The sequence below is a fragment of the Hippocampus bargibanti genome, linkage group LG04, assembly GCF_051943395.1.
Source record: "Hippocampus bargibanti isolate YZ-2025 linkage group LG04, ASM5194339v1, whole genome shotgun sequence".
Classification (NCBI taxonomy): Eukaryota; Metazoa; Chordata; class Actinopteri; order Syngnathiformes; family Syngnathidae; genus Hippocampus; species Hippocampus bargibanti.
Window position 1 is genome coordinate 31782714 of NC_142737.1, and position 26713 is coordinate 31809426.

The 26713-nt window shown below is 42.3% G+C and overlaps 1 protein-coding gene across 3 annotated transcripts; it reads right to left on the bottom strand.

Moving 5' to 3' along the window:
• Positions 1-6987: 6987 nt before the first annotated feature.
• Positions 6988-19811, bottom strand: gramd2b (GRAM domain containing 2B). Of its 3 annotated transcripts, none has more exons than XM_088995179.1 (13): positions 17187-19811; positions 14943-15113; positions 14768-14855; positions 13745-13814; positions 13549-13652; positions 13284-13379; positions 13130-13201; positions 12648-12737; positions 12464-12575; positions 9537-9759; positions 9343-9447; positions 9167-9251; positions 6988-7888 (listed from the first exon to the last, which is right to left on the bottom strand). In XM_088995179.1, the coding sequence occupies exons 1-13, from the start codon at positions 17276-17278 to the stop codon at positions 7847-7849; spliced, it is 1350 nt and encodes a 449-aa protein (XP_088851305.1). In that variant the 5' UTR covers positions 17279-19811; the 3' UTR covers positions 6988-7846. The 3 variants fall into 3 exon arrangements, with proteins under 3 accessions (XP_088851305.1, XP_088851304.1, XP_088851303.1); XM_088995178.1 differs by having other exon boundaries at positions 9167-9248; positions 14943-15137; XM_088995177.1 differs by having other exon boundaries at positions 14943-15137.
• Between the last annotated feature and the right edge of the window lie 6902 nt (positions 19812-26713).

A 26713-nucleotide genomic window follows, 5' to 3' on the forward strand; every position in this document is an offset into this window, starting at 1 on the left:
TCTGTCCTCTTTTATAATTACGTTACAATCCAAAAAGGCTAGTTGGTTCTCTTTAATGTCCTCGCTATCTTGTGGCTTCTCTTCTTTTTTCTTTGGAGACTCCTCATCATTTTTGCTGATTAAATTTAATGTTGATGTCTACCGAGTGAAGGATTGAATTTCTTGTTTTTTAATTATCCAAACCAGTGTCTAGGTTTTGTCCCCGGGAAGGATGTGATGGCCTGTTTCTCCATCTCTTCCTACAGATTAGCCACCATGGGTGAAACTGGTGAGCCCATAGCACAACCATGAATTTGTCTGTAAAATGTTCCCTAAATTGAAAATACGTAGTATTAAGGCATATTTTTAATAATTGGCAGATGTGGTCTGGTTCAAGTTTGGTTCTTTCATGCCAGCGTTCTCGTCCTTACCACTGATACTGCTACTGGGGTGGGGACCGATGTACAAAGAGAAGTCACATCGTAAGATGCCAATGTTTCCTCAGGTTCCAATATGAGGTCTTTGATACTCTCTACAAACCTTGTGGTGTTCTCTACGTGATATTCTGTGTTCCCAACCAGTGGAGCTAAGATCGTTTTTAGATTTTGGCTACATTGTAAGTAGAGGAGTCAATGCTACAAACAATGGGTCTGAGGGGGAACCCTTCTTTATGTATTTTTGGCAGGCCATAGATACATGGCGTGGCCTCTCCGGGTATAATCTAAAATGCATCTGTTTTTCTATATGTTTTCCTTTCTCTAACTTTTGGAGACAGAAGCACTATACATCTGCCCTTGTCTGCTGGCAAAATAGTAATATTTTTGTCTTTTTGTAGAGTAGTTAACGCCTTTCTCTCTTCTATTGTTATGTTGGACGGAGGTAGTTAAGCACTACTGAGAAGGGCTGATATTTTAATGCATCGATCATCTGCCTCTGCATACGAAAGTTTATTTTTTTATTTTTTTATTTTTTTTATTGTTTTAAATATTTACATATATTTTAAAATCAAATGGTAAATTCCATAATAAATAACATATTTATTAAATATTGGATTTAAAAAAGTTTTTCAAAAACAAAGGACATGGACTTAATTCACCTTTAAAAAAAATCAAAAATTTAAAGTAATGTCATTTATTTCAAAATAAGTCCGCATATATTTTCATGAAAAGGTCCTAAAAAAGTAATTGTTCAAATTGTTTACATATCTTTTTACATAAAAAAAATATTAGATATATTTCAAAATCAAATAGTAAATTCCGTAGTAAAAAAACATATTTATTAAATATTGGATTTAAAAAATATATATTTCAAAAAGAAAGGACATAGACTTAAATCACCTTCAAAATGAGTGCGCATTTCTTTATGAAAATGTCCTAAAAAGTATATTTTCAATTTTTTACATATATTGTAGATGCAAAAAAAAACATGAAAATAAAATTCTAAATTTCGTGATAAATAAAATTTATTAAATACTGGATTAAAAAAATATGTCAAAAAGTGGTTTGAAATCAAATTCTGTCAAATTTAAAGTCATGTAATTTATTTCAAAATAAGTGTGCATTTTTTTCATGAAAATGTCCTAAAAAAGCAATTTTTTTTTACCTATACTGGTATTTTTAAATGCAAAAAAAACAATGAAAATTACATTGTAAATTCCGTAATAAATAACATTTATTAAATACTGCATTTTAAAAAAGTATTTCATTAAGTGGTTTGAAATCAAATTCTGGAAAATTTAAAGTAATGTCATTGATTTCAAAATAAGTGCATTTTTTTTCAAGAAAATGTCCTAAAAAAGTAATTTTTCAATTTGTTTATAATATTTTAATATTTTTATATTCAAAAAACATGAAAATCAAGTGGTGAATTCTGTAATAAATAACATTTATTATATACTGGATTTAAAAAAAAGTATTTCATAAAGAAGTTTGAAATTCAATTCTGTTTGTTTCTTGATCAACCATTGATTGTCAATGCCCGAAAATGATCAATATTTGCTGAATGTATTTTAAAAATTAAGAGTGTAAATCTATTTTTGACTTAAAACATTAGGACCCAGACAGTGAGACCTCAACTTACGAACTTAATTGGTTCCCAGACAGAGAGTGTGAAAAGTGTATCTCAATTTTTTTCCCCCATAGGAAACCATTAAAATAGGAATAATCCGTTCCCGGGTTTCCATAAAATATACTTTTCAACTAAATAAGCCTTAAAACGACACACAACATACCTTATTCTATGTATAATAAATGTGGTATTGTATTGTAATGAAAGAAATACACTGCATTGTATCATAAAGTCACGTTATTTACATTTGTGATGGTCATTGATGGCTTGATGGTTTGGCGTTGGAGGTCGAAGGTCGAAGGGACTTGCTGTTTGGAAAGAGAGGCACATTACATGAGGACTGTAATTAAAGAAATAAACTGCTGTTAAATAAAGTTTTGTTTACCTTTTTGATGGTCGTTGATGGCTTATGGAAGGAGAGTCTTTGCCAACATTGCCCTTATGAGCTCACTTGATTCTGCAGCCATCTCTTGCTCCTCGCCCTCAGATGTTCTCGAACCATCCGTTACTGCCTTTAAAATCCTCAATAAGCGCCGAACTTCCAGGTTGGCGCATGACGATATCGGCGTGAATTAGCCATGCTTTCTCGCATAAAATAGCTTTACTCACGCTGTCGCCGGACAGCTGCTTTTCGTTAATCCAAATTAACGGAAGTTTTTCAACTTCTTGGATTGCCAGAGACTTTCGCTTTGAGAGCACGGAAACACCTTTAGCAAACACGCTCCTTTAATGGCTTTTTTCTTGCGAAGGATGGTAGCAATGGTTGATTTAGCATCGTTCTAAAATTTGACGTTCATAAGACGAAAAGTTCGGAATATAAGGTGTTCGTAAGTTGAGGTCTCACTGTATTTCTTTTCATAAAACAACTGTTCGACAGTCCTGAAACGCAACAAATGTTTTAAAAAAAACATACAAATGAAGTACTTTTTAAAATTGGAAAATAAAGTAATTTCAAAATGTATGCCTTCATAGTACCTGTACATGTACTTTAAAATATGGTGCCTTCAAAGTACAAATTTGGAAATGTAAGCCTGCCGTTGTGTTGTCACATGGTGTGCCACTGTCAAGCGCGGCATTGTTTGTCGTTCACCACCGACCCCCCCCAGGACCCCCCCCAGGACCCCCACCGACCCTCCCCCGACCCCCCGCCGCGACGTCCCAGCTGAGCATAAACGCGCCACATGAAAGATGTCAGTATTTCAATCACACTTTAGCTGATTTCCATTCTGCTAGCTTGATGATGCTAACGTACCTACGATCAACATGTTAGCTATGCTAGGTTATTTCATTCTACTTCTGTTTTCCATGGCTAGATTGCTACATGTTAGCATACCAACGATTGGCATATTGGGAAAGGGCGCTAAAAAGTGGACTGTTTTTCTTTTTTTGGGGGGGCAGATGAGAAGGTTTCCTCAGCCGTCATCTACTTTTTGAAGGTGTCGGACGTTTTGCCTCCTATCCAAGAGGCTTCGTCAGCCAACTAAAGTCTGACTAGTCGTATCGGCCCTATATATACAGTAAAGTCTCGTTATATCGATATTGGATATATCGATAGTCCCGGTTATATCGATAATATTTCTATGCACGCACGGAGAAAATTACATGCAAACAGGGTCGGATATATCGATAGTCCCGGTTATATCGATATTTTTTCGGACTCCCTTGAATATCGATAATAACGAGACTTTACTGTATATCCCTAATGTCCGGACATGGCGGCGCCGGACACAGCTATGATAGGTCCCTTGGGGGGAGCAGAGGACCACTCCCTGTGGCCCACTGATTGTCCCTACATGTCCCTATGAGAATTTGTTTAGAAACTACATTACAAATGAAAAACAGTAATAAACTACATTACAAATGAAAAACAAAGTAATGTAGTTTATTCAATACATTGTAAGAATGAAAATTGTAAAGAGCAGTACATTAGGGAGACTCAACAAATTCTCAAAAAAATACTTTATCAACATCGCAGGGATAATACTAGTGGGCCTCAATCGGCAGTACATTTGCACCTAAAAGCTAGCAACCACTCATTTGACAACAATGAGGTTAAAATCTTAGCGAAAGAACATAGATGGTTTGAAAGGGGGGTAAAAGAAGTGATTCTTATAAAACAACAAAATCCTTCATTAAACCGGTCTGGTGGGGTGAGGTTCAATTTGGATCGTTCATACAATAGCCTGCTTAAGCGAAACAGGTTAGGCAACATTCGTAATGCTGATGAGGTGATACCGCTGGGAGTGGGGCAAATAGGCCAGTCGTTAGTCAGGAATGTAACAACAATCAGTGGGGCCACAGCGAGTGGTCCTCTGCTCCCCCCAACCTGAGAGTAGGGACCTATCATAGCTGTGTCCGGCGCCGCCATGTCCGGACATTAGGGATATATAAATAGGGCCGATACGACCAGTCAGACTTTAGTTCGCTGACGAAGCCTCTTGGATAGGAGGCGAAACGTCCGACACCTTCAAAAAGTACAGATGACGGCTGAAAAAACCTTCTCATCGGTGGACCACTCCTGTACGACTGAGAGCTTACACAGACGTATTGCTGCCAACTTTGGGTGGGCAGAGTTTAACATTAGCAGTTCACATGACTGTACATTTGCAGTGAGCACGTCTGCGTCTTGCAATGTACACGAGACGTCAAGAGCTAAAACGCCTTATTGTTCGACCAGTGACGTTTTCATTGTGCGTGTGCGGGCATTAGCATGAGAACAAGAGCTGCTTTCAAGTGGACGAGCACAACCAAAATGGCACGTCAACCTCAGTTTTTCCTCCATGCTAATATGTTAGCATGGAGAAAAAACAGACACCATGCAAATATATTAGCATATAGGAAAAAACTGGTGATGACGCAGACGTACAGTCTTTGTTTGCTTTGATTGCCCCCCCCCCCCTTTTGTTAATAAGGATGTTCTAAAAAAGTTGTGGTAAAATAAAATAAAAGATGTTAGCCACAAAACAATATGTGGATTGGGTGCAGTACCATGCGTCCCCAGAAGAGGGTACAATCCTTGCTTGCTTGAGGATAGTACAGTGATACCTTGGCTTACGAACTTAATTGGTTCCCGGACAGTGTGTAAGGCGAAAAGTGTGTATCCCAAAAATTAATTTCCCCTAGGAAACCATTAAAATGAGAATAATCCGTTCCCAGTTCCCATAAAAAATAAATTTCTACTTTCTAATTTTCTAAGCCTTAAAGGACAACCAACGTCTCCGGACATGTTGTGTCCATAATTTGTAAAATGGCTTCAAATGACTTCTACTGAGCGTATTTTAATAAGATTCCACCGCATATAGCTATATTTTACGTTTTATGACTCGCTCTGAATATTCAGGAAGTCTTGTTTTCGAGTTGGTGAGGAGTCCGTACGTGACGTCACTAAAGGACCGCCCCTGACCGAAAAAAAAAAAGACACATTGTAGCACTTCCTTCCATCATGTCAATGTATTTTGCTGTACATGTTTGGTCTGAGAACCGTGTTGCACCCAAAAGCCGCCAGAAGAGGGTGTCCAAGCTCCATATAAAGAATTTATCAGCCTGTGGAAACGGAGGTGGCCACAGGAGGTCGCCATTTTGTGCCTCTTTTTTTGGGTGAGAGATTTTCCCCCAATGTTGCCTCAAAATGGCACAAACTAATTCTTTAATCGATTGCAAATGTATGTTTTCCTCTTCAGGACTATTTGAATCATATTCATAACTGGATGTGTAACAAGAAAGCATATTCCCCGAATCTGAAGCCATTGTTTTGATTCACGAGCAATGCAAGACGTCTTGGCGTGACGTCACGAACTGCTGGCGGGACTTTCTAAAAATGTCCAATTCACAGCTCAATTTTTTTGCAGATTTTGGGCACTTTAAGTCATTTTTATTGGTGTTTTGCATTTGACTAAAAATATACTGCGTGTTTTGGGTATTTTACATGCTATAAAATGTTTTTCTGTTCAGTTAAAAAACAAAAAAAATATGTCGGTTGTCCTTTAAAACTACACAAAATATACCTTGTTTTATGGATCATAAATATGCTCTGGTATTATAATTAGAGAAATAAACTACTGGGGAGTAAAGTCATTTTATTTTCCTTTGTGATGGTCGTTGATGGCTTGATGGAGTGGCCGGTTTCCTCAGCATTAAACACTTGATGAGGAACATCGGCTTCTTTCACCATCTTGAGGAATGATCCCTTGTAGGTGCTTTCTCTGATAATTGTATATAGTCCATCATCAATTGTGTTCTGTTTACCTGGGTTGATAGCTTTTTGCATCAAGTCTACAGATGGCTTGTGCGGGTTGTTTGTGGAGCCTGATTCATGGGATATTTTAACCTTGCAGTCTACACTCTGCCTTTGAACTATCAAAGTTGAAACTCTCACTGTCATCTGCCTGCCTCTTTAATGTTTAAACCACCCCCCCTCACTGCTGCGTTCTTGACCAATCACATGGCTTTAACCGAAGACTGGGGGCGGGGAATAGAGGACAAAAACAGTCGGCTGCCATTTTGTTGATAGTAGAAAGGGCTCGTCGAACGACACATCACTCATTGAGGCAGCTCTGTGTACGAAAAAAGTTCATATGCCAAGGTAAAGTTCATATGCCAAGGTAAAATTTTCATATATTTAACGTTCGTAAACCGAGAGGTTCGTAAACCAAGAGGTTCGTAAACCGAGGTGTCACTGTATTTGGATTTGATGATAGTTTTCTATTCGTGGGATTGGATTGGATTTAGCTCGTTGTTTTCATTTTCATCCAGTCATCTTAACCCATTCACTGCCAGACGATGTACAAAAATTTGACTACTCCAGTGCCAAGATTTTTGTCATTGTCATTCAAATTCCAGGAGTCACAGGATATTGAGATTTAGGACGACATAAACATTCAATACAGCGTTGGAAACCGTAAACACTCTTCGGTCATTGAATAAAAAGAGTTAATTCCTAAATGATTTGGATCTGGAGTTTTATGAGCTTGAAATGAGGGCAGCTGTCCAAAATAAAATACAATACATCCATATTGGTTTCTATAGTGCTTTAACAACAGCTGAAGCTAAAAAAAGGAAAAGCTGCCGCCTTGTGGAAAGGAAAAAAAAACATTGCCAGAGGCCATGGCCAGCGCTTTATCGGCACCCAAACAAGAATAAACAAAACCCGAACCAATTCGGGAATGGCGGTCTATGTCATATTTTCAATTCCCGAATAAATTCGTGAATGAGTTAATAAAAAACTTGATCATAGTTTTATCCTCTGGTGCTTTCTAATATCTTAGTGACTGCTTTATTTCCTGTATATGATAACTGTCCACGTTCAGCGCTTAGTTCCAGCTTCAGCTGTTGTTAAAGTGCTATATAAATAAATCCATATGTGTTGTATGTGTCGCGCGTTGTTGCGTATAAGCTAGCTTCTGCTGTTAGCTTCAGTTATCTAACGATACCTGCCGCTCGCTTTTGTTTTTTTCGTTCATGGGTGTTTGTTTTGGTTACCGACTGTAAGCTTTAGTTCTACCTCAGCTGAAGGAGAGAACTTGTTCTTACACACATGGTCGAGTTAGCTCAATTTGCTTTTCAAAATATCATTCATACATTTTCAGTGACCAACAAATCGCACAATCCAGTCTTCACAAGTCATAACAAAAAAATGAAAGACCTCCACAAAATGATCAGGAAATATCTCACCGAACACACAAATTCCAAACACAAATGTTGTCATTTTACGAAAACGCTCAAAATACCCAAAAAGTTCACTTTTTGGTCTCTTCATCTGTCGATGTTTAAGTATGACACTGTCTAAATACTGACACAATTTTTAAATAGCCTCGTCCAAAAGTCTTTGAAGATTCTTCTGTACCTGAAACACAACAAAAGAAAAAGCTTTTACTGTCACGTGCTAATGTCGCTAATTGACATTTATAGACGCGCTACACTCTCAACTCAACTGAACTGTTTTTATAGAGTATTTCAAAGAACCACTGCTGTATACAATAGTTGTAAAGTCGAAATCCATTAAAAATGGCAGACGCAAGGTTTATACGACAGGATAGTTTATTATCTCCTGCCAGTGGGGCAGTTTGGTATATAATAGTATTCAATAGAAAATGTTGCTTAAAAACAGCAGATTGACATTGATAGGATCCTGTCGTATAAACCTCGCTTTGGCCATTTTTAATGGATTTCGACTTGCAACCGTGTTGTCGGAATGGAACCCGGTCGTGAATCGGATGTTACTTGTATATATGTCAATGTAGCTAGTTTCTAGCCGCGAGTAATCCGTCTGATGTACATGCTAATGTAGCAGACTGCTAATGTATACGCTGATGCTAAATAATCTATTATTTATGCCAATTGCGCTGTAATCTCTTGGAAATGATCAACATGCTACTAGTTAGCTGTGAATCTCTCTGCTTAGTATTACTTAGTCCTTCTATTGTAAAGCAGCATCCCAATGTAGCTCGCCTCCGCTTGTTAGTCCATCAACAAGATAAGTAGCTGCTAGCCTATCAATTTTAAACCACCAACGTTCTGAAGTAGCAACCGTCTGCCAGCTGTTGAATAGTTGATGTTGACTATCAGATCAAATGTCCATTAAAATTGAATGTGCGCTAGCTGGCGTATGGTTTCACCGTATCATGGAACACGATCGTCAACTACAATTTCTCGCTAACGACGACAATATGGAGGAAAGCGGATTGATAATAAATAATAATAATAATAATAATACATTACAATTTAAGCGCCTTTCAAAGCTCTCAAGGACACTTTACAGTCACAGACAAGCATAGGTACTATAATATATAACATATAATCACAAATAGAATGCAATAAATAAAATACAATTATAAATAAAAACACGAGAGAGATCTACACAGAAAACGCAATTAATAGGTTGGTTTTGAGATTGGGACTTGAAGGTGGGAAGAGAATTGATGTTACGAATGTTGGGAGAAAGTGAGTTCCAAAGTTTGGGGGCAGAGCAGCTGAAGGCTCTGTCACACATTCTGCTGAGACGGGCAGAGGGGGGCACACAGAGGCGGAGGGAGGAATAGGATCTGAGGGCACGAGAGGGAATAGAAATTTGAAGAAGGTCAGATAGGTATGGGGGCAAGGTTGATGGATTTAAAGTTGAGACCTTCTCCAGTTTCTTGAGGTTGAGGCTGAGCAGTTCGGAGAAAAGTTCCCTGTTAACGTCGTCGCTGCCTCTCAGGAAGTCGCTGCTGGAAGGGGAATTTAAAAGACGTCAACAAACTAACGTGGAAAGATCAACATGCTAGTTTAGCTAGCTGCTTGTCGTGTGTGTGAACTTACTCCGACTGAGTCAAGTCTGTAATGGAGCCTAGCGTGGTCAGTCGGTGCTCCAAGGAAAGGACCTTGACGGTCAGGAAGCAGGACGACATCATCAAGATGCAAACTCTGAATGTGCATCAAGAACAGGGGATGAGTTCTTGTGGATCAGGACATTGGCCAGTTTTGGGGGGGGGCAAACATGCTAGCACACTCACAAAAAGATGTAAACAAACAGCAGAGTGTTGAGGGACAGCATTTGTCCGTATCCCGCATCCTCTCGCTTCACTTCAAAAGGGTGCGACTTGCTTTCCTGCTTGAGAATCTTCAAATGTTTAGGATGCTTGGGATGAACGAGATTTTTCGCTTGGTGTTGGTGCTCGGGAGCTGGCGCCACGTCCGGGCTCCCGAATGCCTCCAGGTAAACAGGAACTGGAAAGTCTGCAATGTGGAGGAAGAGATGGGAATGGTTGAGAGGGATTGGAATTTTTAAGGACCGCAACGCTTCGGGATTGGGATTTTGAGCGAAAAACAGGAATTGGGAATACAGTGAGACCTCCGTTTACGAACTTAATTGGTTCCCAGAAAGTGTGTAAGGCAAAAAGTTCATAATCCAAACATTTATTTCCCGTAAGAAACCATTAAAATGAGAATAATCCGTTCCCATGTACCCATAAAACATAATTTTCTACTAAATAAGCCTTAAAACGACACAAAATATACCTTATTTTATGTATAATAAATGTGCTATTGCAGGGCTGTCAAAGTCATTTTTTGCCGCGGGCCACATTGTAGTTATGGTTTCCTCTCGAGGGCCGTTATGAATTTGGGGAACCCATTAGAATGTTTAAATCCCTTCAAATATTACATATAGAGCACACAGCAAATTAATGAATAACTCATTTTCGAATCTGAAGTCAAGAATAATGACTTTTATTGTGGTTGACATCCAAAAATATGAAATTTTGGCTCAGATTTTAGCAATCATCATGGAATTTAACAAGTTTGATTTGCTTTCGCGGGCTGAAAAAAATGATGTGGCGGGCCGGATTTGGCCCGCGGGCCTTGACTTTGACACCTGTGTGCTATTGTATTGTAATTAAAGAAATAAACCGTACTATATAATAAAGTCATTTTATTGACCTTTGGAATGGTCGTTGATGTCGTTGCCTCTTGATGATATCCGAGAGGAAGTTGCCGTGCTTTCTCGTCGATAATACCCTCACTCACACTGTCCCCTGCTAGCTGCTTTTCGGTAATCCAAATCAACAGAAGGTTTTCAACCTATTCTATTGCCTGAGACCGTTGCTTAGACAACACGGAAACACCCTTAGCCACACGTAATAATGGTCGACTTAGCATACTGGTACTGGGATGCTAAGTCACACAAACACATCCCTCGTTTGTGTCTTTCGATGATCTCCTTCAACTCGACCATAATTTTCTTTTGTGTCCTCTTTGGCTTAAACACTAGCCTGTGGTGGGGTCTTTTTCAGTCCCATTGGATTGGATTGGATTGGATATGCCTTTATTAGTCTCACAGTGGAGAAATTTACATTTCACAGCAGCAAAGTGATGAAAGGAATGAAAGTAGAAAAACAAAATACATGCGCTGCTGGAAAGGCAGCCACTCTCGCGGCGCCGTCTTGAAGTCAAAAGAACAAAAAAAAACTAAATAACAAATATGACAGCATAGAGACAATATGACAAAACTTTGCTGCTGTGAAATGTAAATTTCTCCACTGTGAGACTAATAAAGGCAGATCCAATCCAATCCAATCCAAAGACACAGAGAGACATTCATTCTTCAGGACTTGCTGTACCCTCTTTGTGATGACATGAAGCAGTTCTAGATGAAAGAGGAGAGGATCAAAGCGTCTTTCCACCAGTGGATCAGGGACATCATGATGGAATGTGCATGTCGACTACAAGCTAAATGTTGAAAGCAAACACGCAGCTGTAGCATCCATTGACGAAAAGAGATTGTCTCACATCTCCTGTCCCACATAAATCTGCTTCAATTCCAAGCCGCAACCGTTCCACATACGCATCGGCGCTCTGCGCTGACGCTCCTTTCTTCTTATCGCGGGTTCCTCAAGCCATGCATCCATCCAGCCGCAGACTGTCCAACAGCACTGACCTTTCCGCTAAACAAAGCGGGGCTGTGAAGATGCTGCCCATTGAAGGCGCAAAAAAGCACAATGGCCCCTTTGGTGTCCAGCGATGGCAGTCGAATGGCTCCGACATTCCTCCCATTCAAAAACAGTACTGGCATATTCATGCTGCCGAAAAGGCGCAACCGCTCAGCACAGTCTCCTCCTTGATGAATGTCATGGTCAAAAATACTGAAAAACAATCTGTATCCATTCCACACGATGCACAACAACACAAAGTGACAAAAGAAAACACAAAACAAGACAAAAACAACCAAAAAAAGCAAGGCTTATGAGAGCACTTGCTGAGGCTGCCTACTCGGGCGCCATCTTGGACTTCTTCTTTATCATAGCAAAGTACTCCACTCAATAACACACCACGCCCGCACAAGAAAGGGGGTGAGGAAAATTAGTCCGCCTGCCACCGTGGCACTGTTCGACTGTGTGGTTTGGTGTTCATCCGCTGAAAACTCGTCCGCCAGCCACCTTGGCGTTGTGTGGTTTGGTTCGTCCGCTGACAACTAGTTCGTATGCCAAGACTATATTCTTGCGAATTTACTGTTCGTAAGGCGAAAAGTTCGTGGGCTAAAGCGTTCATAACGAAGGAATGGTTTGTCGCTCATCATCGGTGCAGCCTCAATGGGAAAGACATGGCTGCTTTGGAATGATTGGAATATGTGCTTGAAAAAAGCCAACACAAACACAACTGCGATGGACTCCTGTTGAAAATCTGGTCGGAAGAGTCACGAATTTTTGGTTGTAGTCGTTGACAGGTAATCGGAAATAATCAGTGGGGTTATGATTGCAAGATTCCTATCGAGGAAGCTTTTCGGAATTGAGACAAATTGTGTCAGGACAGGGATTCGGGAATCGTGATCAGATTGTTGATGAGAATTCTATTGAATTCTGAAAAATGTTGATAGAATCCTGAAGGATCCTGTCGGAAATGAATCTAGACTATCAAATTCTAACAATCCTTGTTGCCGAAATACCTGCCAACTTGTCATCATCTGCCGTCTGGGAATCGGAAGTGCTGCTTTCCTCCGTGTCTCGACGACCCTTCCGCCGAGTTCCGCCCAGGTCGGCAAAGTCTGCGTGGAAACTCTGACCGGCATAGAAACTCGTCAAAGTACTCATGTCGTTCGGCTGTGTTTTCTGCGGCTAAGAGAGACTGACCGGAGGAAAACGCGGCGAATGAGGCGAAGTCCGACCTCGGAAGTTGCTTTGGGATGACGACGGAACGGGGCTGTTGCACGGACTCTTCTCCTTGTCAACATACACACAGAGTCAACTGGTTGAAGTCTTTCGGCGGCACCAGGAGCTCGAGGTCTGGCTCAAGTTGGAGTCTGTTACATCCGCCTTGGGATTATCGGATTTTTGGATTTATTGATTAGATTTTTTTTTACATATGAGGCACGGTTGTATGACGTTATACTGCCCGTTTTTTGTCTTGACCGTGTGACGTTATTGTGATAGGAAATGACCTTTTGTCACTCTGATCAATCTGGGTGCCAGAAGAAGAGTGACTACCACTGACCTGAATTGAATTTCTCACAAATCGACTATAACATCTAGCTCGTTACGATCCACGTCAAAGCACGTTATCCATGGTGGTGTCTGAAAAGCTATCCCGCACCCTTGAGGTGAATTTCTCTCACCTCCAAGTGAAGACAGACGGACATGAGGATCTTGTAAGTGTTATCCCGGGCCAGGAAGGACACAAAGACGTACTGGAAAGACGAAGGAGCAAAGTCAACGCCTGCGGGGAATTTGGGAGTGTTCCCAATCCGGATTTTTTTTCCCCCGCCTCACTCGGTCATTGGCAGTGGCAATCACCACGGCGTTGGGCACCAAGAGAGCCGTCTTGGTCTTCTTGACGTGCGTCACCGATATGACCGGGATGGCGATCTGCCGACGACAAGTATCGTTTTTGGCACTCTGATCAAAGTGTGAGTGAATCACGGTAACGATAAATGGATCCTGAATGGTGACTAAATGATGGCAGACTTTTTGACAGGAAAATCCAGAGAATGGTCGTCAAAACGAGGATGAATTTGCAAGCAAAGTCAGGAAGCACCTTGGTGTCTTTTCCAAAGACTTTGGAGTGGAAGCAGATCCAGTGGTCGGAGACGAACATGCGGCCCTGGTACAAGATGTCCTTCTGCAGAGCGCACGTGTAACCTGAAAACAAGACGGGGCGGGGGGGCACCCCAACACCTCCTGAGCTTTCTCGCGGTCGCCCCCAGTGGCCGCCCACGTCAGGATCAGCTCACTTTGCTTCAGTTGCTCCTCTTTGCTGATCTCCTTGAAGAGTTTGTGGTACTGAGAGTTGCCCTTGGACAGCTGGATGGCCACAAAACACCCGAGGGTCAATTCCACTCTAGAAGTTCAATTTGTGGGTCTGTCTGTGTCCCACTGAGCAAAATTAGACACTTTCTCACCACTTTTATTCTGCCTGGAGGAAATCAAAACCTGGATGGCATAAAGCTTCTTTAACTTCAATGAAAAGACGACAGAACACTTTGGTCCCAGTGGCCCACGGACAGCTCATCCTGTAGACTTGGGGCCCCTGACTCCTTATCTGAAGTCAACAGTCTCAAACTTGGGTCTTAAACTGGACACTGACATTAAACTTGACCCGCAAATTGGTGCTGTACTTAAATCCAACTTCTTTCATCTTCGGCAGCTGGCTAAAACCAAACCTCTCCTATCTCACGAGCACCTTGAAGCACTCATTCATGCCTTTGTGACATCTCGGACATCAGAGTCCGTCAATCCTCTAATAAGCGTCTCCAGCTGGTCCAGAATGCTCCTACTCGCCTCTTGACTGGTACTCGTAAGAGGGAGCACATACAGTGCTTCCTACTCTGGCATCTCTTCATTGGCTCCCCGAGATATTTTAGAGTTATTTTCAAGATCTTATTATTTGTCTTCAAATCTTGAAATGGCCTCGCTCATCCACCCCTAAACCTTCCCGACGCCTCAGATCTGCTGACCAGACATTATTTGTTTTGCTAAAAACTAAACGGAGGCTCAGAGGGGATCAAACCTGTTCTGTTGCTGGTCCCACTCTCTGGAATGACCTGCCACTGCCCCCTCGCTGCCCATCTTTAAAACCAGTCTTCAAACCCACTTGTACTTTTTGGCACTTGACTCGGCATGATTCAGACTTGATCTTGGTTTTACTCTCTGGTGCTTTCTACAATTCCCTCGCATACCTCGTCCCCACCATGTCGTAAAGATGTGTGTGTGTGTGTGTGTGTGTGTGTGTGTGTGTGTATCTATGTATCTATCACCTGACTGTAGGGAGACTTCTTCCTGTCCAGCTTTGAGTCCAGCTCGCTTTGCATGTGAGTCAGTTCTGACACGTCAAACGTCTTTGACCTGGCGCGCACATACACATAGACACACAAACACGCTCAGGTCCGCATTTATGGTGTGCGATGGCGTTTTGTCATGACCGTTGTTTACCTGGCCAGCGCCGTCCGCCTGCATGCCGATGAGTCCTGATGTGCTTGATTCGGGTTTTGCTGTTGGGTGGGATGTTGATGTTGTTGAGGGTCCACTTCGCAGTTGTGCAGACGCTCGGCGAGCGTACGCGGATTTCTTTGACGCTCGTCGGATGCGGCGTCCACTTCGTTGCTGAACGAAATCGATTCACATTTCCTTTTTGTTAATTTGTAATTTTTTATTTTGTCATATACTGTACAGTGATACCTCAGCTTACAAACACTTTAGTTTACGAACGTTTCACTTTACAAACATTAAATTCACAAGAATATAATCTTGGCATACAAACTAGGTTTCAGCAAATAAACCACACGGAGCGCCACGGTGGCTGGCGAACTATTTTTCCACACCCCCTTTGAGTGCAGACGTGGTTTGTAATCAAGTGGAGTACTTTTGCTATTATGGGACCCCAAAAGACCCCACCACAGGTTAGTGTTCAGCCGAAGAGGACACAAAACAAAATTACGGTCGAGCAGAAGATCATCAAAAAACACGAATGAGGTGTCCGTAAGTGTGACTTGGTGTCCCAGTACCAGTACGCTAAGTCGACCATTGCTGCGTGTGGCTAAGGGTGTTTCTGTGTTGTCTAAGCAACGGTCTCAGGCAATAGAAGAGGTTGACAAACTTCTGTTGATTTGGATTAACGAGAAACAGCTAGCAGAGGACATTGTGAGTGAGGGTATTATCGCCGAGAAAGCACGGCAACTTCACTCGGATATCATTAAGAGGCAACGACATCAACGACCATCACAAAGGTCAATAAAACCACTTTATTACACCGTACAGTTTATTTATTTAATTACAATCCAATAGCACATTTATTATATGTAAAATAAATATATTTTGTGTAGTTTTAAGGCTTATTTCGTTGATTATTATTTTTTATGGGGACCTGGGAACGCATTACAGTGGGACCTTGGTTTACGAACTTAATTGGTTCCCAGACAGAATGTGTAAGGCGAAAAGTGTGTATCCCGAAAATTAATTTCCCATCGGAAACTATTAAAATGAGAATAATCCGTTCCCAGGTCCCCATAAAACAAATGTTTCTACTTTCTAATTTTCTAAGCCTTAAAACTACACAAATTATACCTTATTTTATGTATAATAAATGTGCTATAGTATTATGATTAAAGAAATAAACTACTGTACAATAAGGTCATTTTATTTACCTTTGTGATAGTCGTTAATGGCTTGATGGAATGGAGTGTCCGGTTTCCTCAGCATTAAACACTTGATGAGGAACATAGGCTTCTTTCACCATCTTGAGGAATTATCCCTTGTAGGTGCTTTTTCTGTGATAATTGTATAGTTCTTCATCAATTGTGATCTGTTTCGCTGGTTTGATAGCTTTTTGCATCAAGTGTACAGGTGACTTGTGCGGGTTATTTGTGGAGCCTGAACAAAAGTGTGTGTGTGAACAGTGATAAAATGGATAGAAAACCGTTAAAATATCCCATATACAGTAAAGTCTCGTTATATTGCTATTCAAGGGAGTCCGAAAAAATATCGATATAACCGGGACTATCGATATATCCGACCCTGTTTGCATGTAATTTTCTCCGTGCGCGCATAGAAATAGTATCGATATAACCGGGACTATCGCTATATCCGATATCGATATAACGAGACTTTACTGTATTTTAACTGTTTTCTATCCATTTTCTCACTATTCTCACACTCTCACACTTTTGTTTTTTTTTTGTTTCAAGCTCTGTCATCTCCCTTTCGTATGTGTTTTTTTCTCCCTTTCTCTGTCTGCCTGTCTCTTTAATGTTTAACCCCCTCCCCCCACTGCTGGGTTCTTGACCAATCACGTGGCTTTAACCGAAGGCTGGGGGTGGGGAATAGAGGACATAAACAGTGGCCACCATTTTCTTGTTAGGAACAACACATCACTCATTGTGGCAGCTCCGTGTGTATCCTGAAAAATAGTTTGTCTGCCAAGGTAAAATTTTCATAAATGTAACGTTCGTAAGCCGAAAAGTGGTAAGCCAAGGGGTTTGTAAACCGAGGTCTCACTGTATTCTCATTTTATGGTTTCTTATGGGAAATAAATCTTTAGCAGACTAACTTCACCTTACACACACTTTCTGGGAACCAATTAAGTTCGTAAACTGAGGTATCACTGTACTTGAAGCGTTGATACTGTCTATAAAGTTTGAAATCATTTCCAAGGTGTCAATACACAACATTTTCTCTGACCTGCCCGCCACGTTTTTGTCCTTCCCGCCGTGCATCCCCGAAGCCGCTCTGTCGCCGCCGTCTTCCTCCGGCGCCGTGCTGGTGTCCGTCATGTCTCGTACAGGAGTGCCCCCCCCCCATCCCTGCCTGAAACTCGCCTTCACCTGCTCGCTGGCTTTTCGCGCTCACCCCCGCCCACTCACGCCACTGGATCTGTGTGTTTGTGTGTGTGTCGTCGCGTGTTTTTGGGTGCCCAGGGGGCTGAGCAACCTTTGACCCGCCCATGCTGTGTGTTGTTTTGAATAAATAGAAGATAAAGACACGTTTTTGGACCGCTACTCAGGACTGCCCACGGGAGGTCATACAACCTCATGTGTGTGTGCGTGTGTGTATATGTGTGTGTGTGTGTATGTGTGTGTGTCTTCAGAATCAGAATCAGAATCAGAATCAGAATACGTTTATTCGTCCCGCAATGGGGAAATTTGCAGTCCACAGCAGCAATTGAAGAGGGATGGGGTTGGGGTGGGAGTGAAAGGATAGAAAACAAGATATTCTAAGCATAACAAAATAAAATAAAATAAAATAAAATAAAATAAATAAAAAGTCTTCTTCATTCAGTTGCTAGCTATAAGTAAGTTAGTTAATGAGTCAAGTTTTTCATACACTACTGTAATGAGTACATTAGTTAGCAAATTTGTTGCTTTATGGACGTTAAAATGTTACGCAATGGTCTACACAAGAAAAAAAAAAGTATTTATATGACTAGTTGTCATCTTTAACTCGTTCACTGCCATGAGGAGTCCAAGATGGCGCCCGAGTAGGCAGCCGTCAGCAAGTGCTCTGATGAGCCTTGCTTTTTTTTTGTTTTAGTCTTGTTTTTGTGTTTTCTTTTGTCACTTTGTGTTGTTGTGCGTCGTGTGGAACGGATATGGATTGTTTTTCAGCATTTTTGACCACGACATTCATCAAAGAGGAGACTGTGCTGAGCGCTTGCGCCTTTTCGGCAGCATGAATATGCCAGTACTGTTTTTGAATGAGGGGAATGTCGGTGCCGTTCGACTGTCATCGCTGGACACCAAAGGGGCCATTGTGCTTTTTTGCGCCTGTAATGGGCAGCATCTTCACAGCCCCGCTTTGTTCAGCGGAAGGTCGGTGCTGTTGGACAGTCTGCGGCTGGATGGATACATGGCTTGAGGAGCCCGCGATAAGAAGGAAGGAGCGTCAGCGCAGAGCGCCGATGCGTATATGGAACTGTCGCGGGATGGAATTGAAGCTGATTTATGGGGGACAGGAGATGTGAGACAATCTCTTTTCGTCAATGGATGCTACAGCTGCGTGTTTGCTTTCAACATTTAGCTTGTAGTCGACGTGGACGTTCCACCATGATGTCCCTGATCCACTGGTGTAGAGACGCTTTGATCCTCTCCTCTTTCATCTGGAACTGCTTTATGTCACAAAGAGGGTACAGAAAGTGCTTAGGAATGAATGTCTCTCTGTGTCTTTGTGATGTCATTTTATTTGTTATATAGTTTTTTTTTTTGTTCTTTTGACTTCAAGACGGCGCCGCGAGAGTGGCTGCCATGACAGCAGCTCCTGTGTTTTGCTTTTCTACTTTCATTTCTTTCACAACTTTGCTGCTGTGAAATGGAAATTTCTCCACTGCGAGACTAATAAAGGCAAATCCAATCCAATCCAATTCATAAATTTACTCAGATATTGAAAATAGGACATAGAGCGCCATTCCGAATTGGTTCGGGTTTTGGTTTTTCTTGCAGGGTGTGCAGATATAGCGCTGGTCAGACGTCTGGTAATGTTTTTTCTTTTCCACAAAGGGGCAGTATTTCCCACTTTTTCCATGTTAGCGCTTTGCTTCAGCTTCAGTTAGTGTTAAATCGCTACATAAATTGATATCCATGGATTGTATTTTGGACAGCCTCCCCCATTTCAAGCTCATATCACTCCAGATGCATATAACTTTGGAATTAACCCTTTTTAATGATGAAAGAAGATAATTTAAGGTTTCTAACGCTATATTAAATGTTGATGTCATCCTAAAACTCAATATTCTGTGGGTCCTGGAATTCAAATGACAATGACGAAAACCCTGGCACTGGAGTGGACACATTTTTGCACATCGTCTGGCAGTCAAGGAGTTAATGGGCATGTCCTAGCCCCTCCCCCCGTCCTCTACAATACAATACAATACAATACAAAACAATCGTGTACATCCTGATTCGCAGAGAGATTTACAGAACAGTCGCATCAAGTAAAATTAAAAACAGCATTGACAAAACAGACAGATGGGAAATCTTCAGCGCTTTTTGCTCCCACGCATTGTGGTTTGAATTAGTTCTCGATAATAAATGAGAACATCAAATTTCTTTCAACACTAGATCAGAGACGTCATGTTTAAAATGTGCATACGTCGGCTACAAGCTAACTTTGAAAGTTGTAGCGTGCAACAACAAATAAACACACACACACACACTGCGGTTATTTGTTTGTGATGTCAAAGTCCTGGGCGAAATGTTTCACAAAGAGTCAAAAGTCAACTAATGATATTTTCCCCAGAAAAATAACAAGCTGTAATTTCCACTCCACACCTGTAGGAGGCATTAATGGCAAGAGTGTAACCAAATAACTAGCGATACAACAGTCACACTCTGACTATTGAAATAACAAAATTTTCCACAGCACTGTTTGGACAAGCAATGTCATGTGATCATCTGCAGTCAATGATGGGTGAAAGTCAAGGCACGGGGGCCAAATCTGGCCCGCCACATCATTTTATTCGGCCAGCTGGTGCACATTTTGTCCGATAAAGTCCGAACCAAAATTTCAAATTGATCGACTGACTGACAGCCTGACCAATTTGCTAACTGGACAAGACTTAGCACAATGACTACGAAACGGCTTCCGAACAATTCCACTTAACTTTGGTGACAAACTGAAGGAATGACTTCAGTGGTGTAAAGTGAGAAGGAAGTCCCTGTCAGACATCCGACCCGAAGTGAATGTTTGTGATGTTTCAAGTTGACACGATCAATAGGTCAATGTGTACATCATCAATCCCCCTCTTCCTGTCCCACTTACCTTATCGGCCATCACTCATTGACAACCGCACGCGTGCGCACACACACACAAACACTCAACTAAGTCGAAAATTAGCACACGCTGTCCACTTTGTTTTGCATTTATTTTTAACAGTTGTGATATGATGATGTAGCGCGTCAGGTAAACCGCTGTGATTGGCGGGTTAGCACGACCACCACACGGTCGTGGTTTCAATTCTGCGGTTGCCCCTCCTAAATTTTAAAACCACGCACGGGACGTTAACAGACCACAAAATAGTCCCATGGTGTGATTGGTGGTCTGACTCTTGGTTTGTTAGTGCGTAGCCCACAATTTGCCGTAAACCAATTTTTTAATTTAAAACAGATTCTTTACTTACAGACAGTGTATTGTAGGTGTTCAAATACCTGACATGTTTCGGCATATACTTCCGCCTTCGTCAGAGTGTCACGGTAGGTAAGACATCACAATACTCCCCGCAGACAAAGGCAGAACAACAGTTATTATGGACATGGAAAAATACGAAAAACAGATGTGGCAGTTAGTACAGGACGACGCCTATGAAATATTAAAGAAAGACCCAACAGAAGAAAAGAAAAACAAACTTAAAGCACTAGTCAAACCCCTATTAAATGAAAATAAAATAAACAAACAGTCATACAACCACCTGGTACCCACAGCAAACATAATCCCCAGGATATACGGCACGCCAAAAATACACAAAACAGATACACCTCTCCCCCCCATAGTAGACAGCATAGGATCAGTCACGTACAACCTCTCAAAAGCACTATCACAAATAATAAAACCGTTACTGGGACACACAGACCAACACTGCGAGAACTCAAAGCAAGTCGCTACAGAACTCGCCATCATAAAAGTAGAGAAAGATGAAATGTTCATATCACATGACGTCATCTCACTCTTCACCAAAACACCCACCAAAGCCACGATTCAGATAGTCCAGGACAGACTAAAAGCAGACAGGACACTCAAAAAACGCACAAATCTAACAGCACATGACATAACCCAGCTACTCCAGTTCATTGCTACATCCACATATTTCCAATTCAGAAACACCATATACAGACAAAAAGAAGGGTTCGCCATGGGGGACCCAATCTCTGCCATCTTGTCAGAATCAGAATCAGAATCATCTTTATTGCCAAGTATGTAGAACACACAAGGAATTTGTTTCCGGTAGAACACGCTGCACTAGTATCGTCGTCAAAAAAACTGCTAAGTGACACTATACAGTTCCATTTTGGCTACTGTTCAAAGAGTTCAAAGAGTTAATGGCTTGGGGGAAGAAGCTTTTTAAATGTCTGCTGGATTTGGTGCGCATGGATCGGTAGCGCCTGCCTGAGGGGAGTAGCTGGAAAAGGTGGTGGGCAGGGTGCGGAGGGTCCAGTAGGATTTTCCGCGCCCTAGTTTGGATTCTTGCAGTGTGCAAGTCCTCGAGAGTGGGTAGGGCGGTGCCAATGATTTTTTTCTGCCATCCTAACTGTCCGTTGAAGTCGGATTTTGTCCATTTTTGTGGCGGCCCCGAACCAAACGGTGATGGAAGAACACAGGATGGATTCGATGACAGCCGTGTAGAAATGTTGCAGCACCTCCTGTGGCAGGCCATGCTTCTTTAGGAACCTCAGGAAGTACATTCTCTGTTGGGCCTTTTTCAAGACAGAGTTGGTGTTGACCTCCCACTTCATGTCCTGGGAGACTGTGATTCCCAGAAACTTGAAGGTCTCAACGGTTGACACAAGGCAGTTGGATAGTGTGAGGGGTAGCTGTGGTGATGGATGTTTCCTGAAGTCCACGATCATCTCTACTGTCTTGAGCATGTTTAGCTCTAGGTTGCGACGGCTGCACCAGAGCTCCAGCTGCTCCACTTGTTGTCGGTACGCAGACTCGTCGCCGTCTTTGATGAGACCGATGACCGTGGTGTCGTCTGCGAACTTTATGAATTTGACAGCTGGGTGCGTTGAGGTGCAGTCGTTCGTGTAGAGAGAGAAGAGCAATGGAGAGAGGACGCATCCCTGCGGGGCTCCAGTGCTCGTGGTTCGTGTTGTGGATGATATATTTCCCAGTCTGACCTGTTGTGTCCGTCCTGTCAGGAAGCTGAGGGTCCACTGGCAGATCGTAGGGGACACACCAAGCTGGAGAAGTTTTGGGATGAGGAGTTCTGGGATGGTGGTATTGAACGCAGAGCTGTAGTCCACAAACAGGATCATTGCGTGGGTTCCTGTGTTGTCAAGGTGGTCGAGGATGTGGTGCAGTCCGATGTTGACTGCATCCTCCACAGACCTGTTTGCCCGGTAGGCAAACTGAAGGGGATCTAGCAGAGGTCCGGTGATGTTCTTTAGGTGGTTCAGCACGAGGCGTTCAAAGGACTTCATGACCACAGACGTCAGAGAAACAGGTCTATAGTCGTTCAATCCCGAGGGTGCTGGTTTCTTTGGAACTGGGACGATAGTAGACTGTTTGAAGCAGGATGGGACTTCACACTGCTCCAGGGATCTGTTGAAGATTTGTGTGAAGACCGGAGCCAGCTGGTCAGCGCAGACTTTCAGGCAGGAGGGGGACACTCTGTCAGGTCCCGCAGCTTTCTTGATCTTCTGCTGCTTGAAGAGCCGTCTCACGTCCAGTTCGTGGATCTGTAGGGCAGAGGGCGGAGATACGGTAGTTTCTGGTAATGGTGGGCAGACCAGGGAAATGGGGGTGTCCTTTTCAAATCGGCAAAAGTATGTATTTAACTCATCAGCCATACCATTGTTGTACACTGCTTGGGGGCATGGTAAACGATAATTTGTTATTGCTTTCAGGCCATTCCACACTGATGAAGAGTCATTTGCGGAGAACTGTGTGTTAAGCCTCTTCGCATAACTTTTCTTTGCAATGTTAATTTCCTTCGTCAGCCTGTTTCGGGCGAGTTTGTAAACTGCTCGATCGCCGCTTTTAAATGCGGACTCTTTCTCTTTCCTAAGCTGCCTGAGTTTGGGAGTGAACCATGGCTTGTTGTTGTTGAATGAGCGGAAGGACTTTGTTGGTACACACATGTCCTCACACAAACTGATGTATGATGTTACAGTGTCTGTGTATTCATCCAATGTGCCCGTTGAAGTTTCAAAGACGCTCCAATCAGTGCAGTCTAAGCATTCCTGTAGCGCTAACTTTGCTTCATCTGTCCAGTTTTAACTGTCTTGACTACCGGTTTTACACATTTGAGTTTCTGTTTGTATGTGGGAATTAAGTGGATTAAATAGTGGTCAGAAAGACCCAAAGCTGCATGCGCAACAGACCGGTATGCGCCTTTGAGTGCTGTGTAACAATGATCTAGAATGTTTTCTCCTCTGCTGAAACAGTCAATATGCTGCTTATATTTGGGAAGTCCACGGTTTAAACGTGTTTGATTAAAATCGCCCAAAATGATCAGGGGTGATTCTGGATATTTTAGTTCGAGTTGGTTTACATGGTCCGCTAGCATTTGTATACACGCGTTAGCATTAGCTTGTGGCGCGATGTACACGGCGATGAGAATAAAGGAAGCGAACTCACGTGGCGAGTAGAATGACTTGCAGTTGACAGACAGCGATTCCAAGCCAGGGCTACAGTGTGAGTCGAGCATCGTGACATTGGTGCACCATTCTTCGTTGATGTAGAAGCATAGTCCACCGCCTTTGGATTTCCCCGATTGCCCGGAAGACAGAACACAGGAGGAAAAACATATACAACACGCACTACAAAAAGGCCAATACAGTGAGACCTCAACTTACAAAAGCCTTATCTTACGAACTTTTCGTCTTACGAACGTCAAATTTATAAAAATTAAACCTTATAATAAGCACTATTTCCATAATACACACCCACCACGGCTGGCGGAGTGAACTTCGGCGGAAGCACACGACCGAACAGCGCTCCAGCCTGCACTACTTTCCACACCCCCTCTCATTGAATGCACACGTCGATCGCCTACTTAGAGCTTTTTGCTGATAATTTTACTATGATGGGACAAAAAAAAAACACCACAGGCTCGTGTTCAGCCCAAGAAGACACAAAATAAAATCACCGTCACTGAGAAGAAATGCTAAGTCAACCATTGCTACCATTCTCCGGAACAGAGAAGCCATCAAAGGTGCGTCTGTTGCAAAAGGTGTTTCCGTGCTCTCAAAGCAACGGTCTCGGGCAATTGAAGTTGAAAAACTGTTAATTTGGATTAACGAAAAGCAGCTATCCGGCGACAGCGTGAATAAAGCTATTTTATGCGAGAAAGCACGGCTAATTCACGCCGATATCGCTATGCGCCAACCTGGAGGTTCGGTGCTTATTGAGGATTTTAAAGCCAGTAATGGATGGTTCGAGAACATCTGAGGGCGAGGAGAGATGGCTGCAGCATCAAGTGTGCTCATAAAGGCAATGTTGGCAAAGTGGAATGATGTGCAGGCTTTTACCGAACAGTTCCATCCAGAAAAGACTGTGGCTATGACAATCATCAACATGATGAACAATAATGTGATGTCTCAGCTTCGTAAGACCTTACAAGTCAGAAAGGAACAGGTGTCAATTAAGTGGTTTTTAATCAGCAAAAATAATGAGGAGTCTCCAAAGAAAAAAGAAGAGAAGCCACACCAGAGGTGAAGTTACCAACAGTCCTTATGGAAGGTGACTCTCCTTCCATAAGCCATCAACGACCATCAAAAAGGTAAATAAAACTTTATTTTACAGCACAGTTTATTTCTTTAATTACAGTCCTCATTTAATGTGCCTCTTTCCAAACAGCAATTCCCTTCGACCTTCGACCTCCAACGCCAAACCATCAAGCCATCAATGACCATCACAAATGTAAATAACGTGACTTTATGATACAATGCAGTGTATTTCTTTCATTACAATACAATAGTACATGTATTATACATAGAATAAGGTTTATTGTGTGTAGTTTTAAGGCTTATTTAGTTGAAAAGTATATTTCAAACGGATTATTCCCATTTTAATGGTTTCTTATGGGATTTTTTTAAATAATATATATATATAATATATGAAATCCCATGCATTAAATCATACATCGGGGAGACAGGAAGGAGTTTCAATACAAGAAAAAAGGAGCACAAAAATGAGTGTGACAAGGAGACAGCAATATTACAAATAAGAGCAATAAAAGAACAAGCACAACAGGAGCACCATAAATCAGCCATCACCACTGCAAAAGAGAAAATCACATCATGGACTGGGAGAAGGCCAGAGTCATCCGCACCGAAGAAAACAAACATCAGCGCTGGATCAGGGAGGCCATTGAAATCCGGAAGCGAGGACCAAGAACCATCAACAGGGATGAGGGAGCCTACATGCTCTCTACTACCTGGAGCAGTATCCTGGAGGGACGAGCGGACAGCGGGGGGGCGTGGCTTACCTGTCAGATCTGACAGGTAGGCCACGCCCTCATAGCAACACCAGCTGAAAATGGCGCGTCACAAAAACATCCGTGACACTCTGACGAAGGCGGAAGTAGACGCCGAAACATGTCAGGTATTTGAACACCGACAATACACTGTAAGATAAGAATCTGTTTTAAATTAGATATCAAGTAGACAGGATGAACTTAATACAACGGTTGCCGTAAACCAGTTCAGCGTGTACCTGAAGGCCCTCCTCAGGCAAAGCAACTCAAATGACGCAGACGAATGCTCACGTCAGCATTGCATTCAAAGGCCTCAGAAGGTTGCCTGTTCAGATCACGTCGGGGTCACCATTGTAGCAGTAGAGGAAGGAGCATACACGACTGACTGTAGACAGTTTTTTTATTCCAACTGGGATCTTAAACGTACGGCCCGTGGACTGGAACCGGCCCCCAAGGAGGTTTGGTCAGGCCCGCAGGATAATTTAAAGGTGGAAACGACATGGAATTCATATTTTTAATGAGGTGCAATTCAAGGATTGTCCACTACAGGGCAGAGTGGTGCTGTTTCGATCAACGTAGAAGAAAACAGCTGTTTTTTTTTTCAACCGCAGAGTAATGTTCTTGTGCTTCTTTACACCAAAACTAATGAAAGACATGATATTTTGGTTATTTATAGCATGTAGGGCAGGGGTGCTCATTACGTCGATCGCGATCTACCGGTCGATCGCGGAGGTAGTACTGGTCGATCGCAGCGTGACAGTAAAAAAAAAACATTTGTCAGCCTATCAAACGTCCCGTCACTTGATTGACATACAGGGCAACCATTCAGATGACAACTAAATTTTTACCTTTAGGTCGCTGTGCATGCGTACACAAAGGCGCTAAACGCAGCAAAATTTACAAGCTAGTCAGCGAATTACCTCAGATTTTAAGCCCTTGCTAAAACATATGGTGATCAAAATGAGGGAGAAAACGGGAGCAAGTGAGGGGGCAAAACATATTACTTTCATACGGAATGGGAAAATGTGGAGCGGCATTTTCGGACTGTTCGTGGAAAATACGACATTGACTTCCCGCCGAA

Excerpts from the sequence above, each read along its gene's own strand:
- gramd2b (XM_088995177.1), bottom strand. The coding sequence starts at position 17,278 with ATGACGGACACCAGCACGGCGCCGGAGGAAGACGGCGGCGACAGAGCG. Across the intron at positions 13,202-13,283 it reads TTGCCACTGCCAATGACCGA|TACGTCTTTGTGTCCTTCCT; the intron begins GTGAGGCGGGGG and ends TCGTCTTTCCAG. Across the intron at positions 9,760-12,463 it reads AGATGATGACAAGTTGGCAG|ACTTTCCAGTTCCTGTTTAC; the intron begins GTATTTCGGCAA and ends TCCACATTGCAG.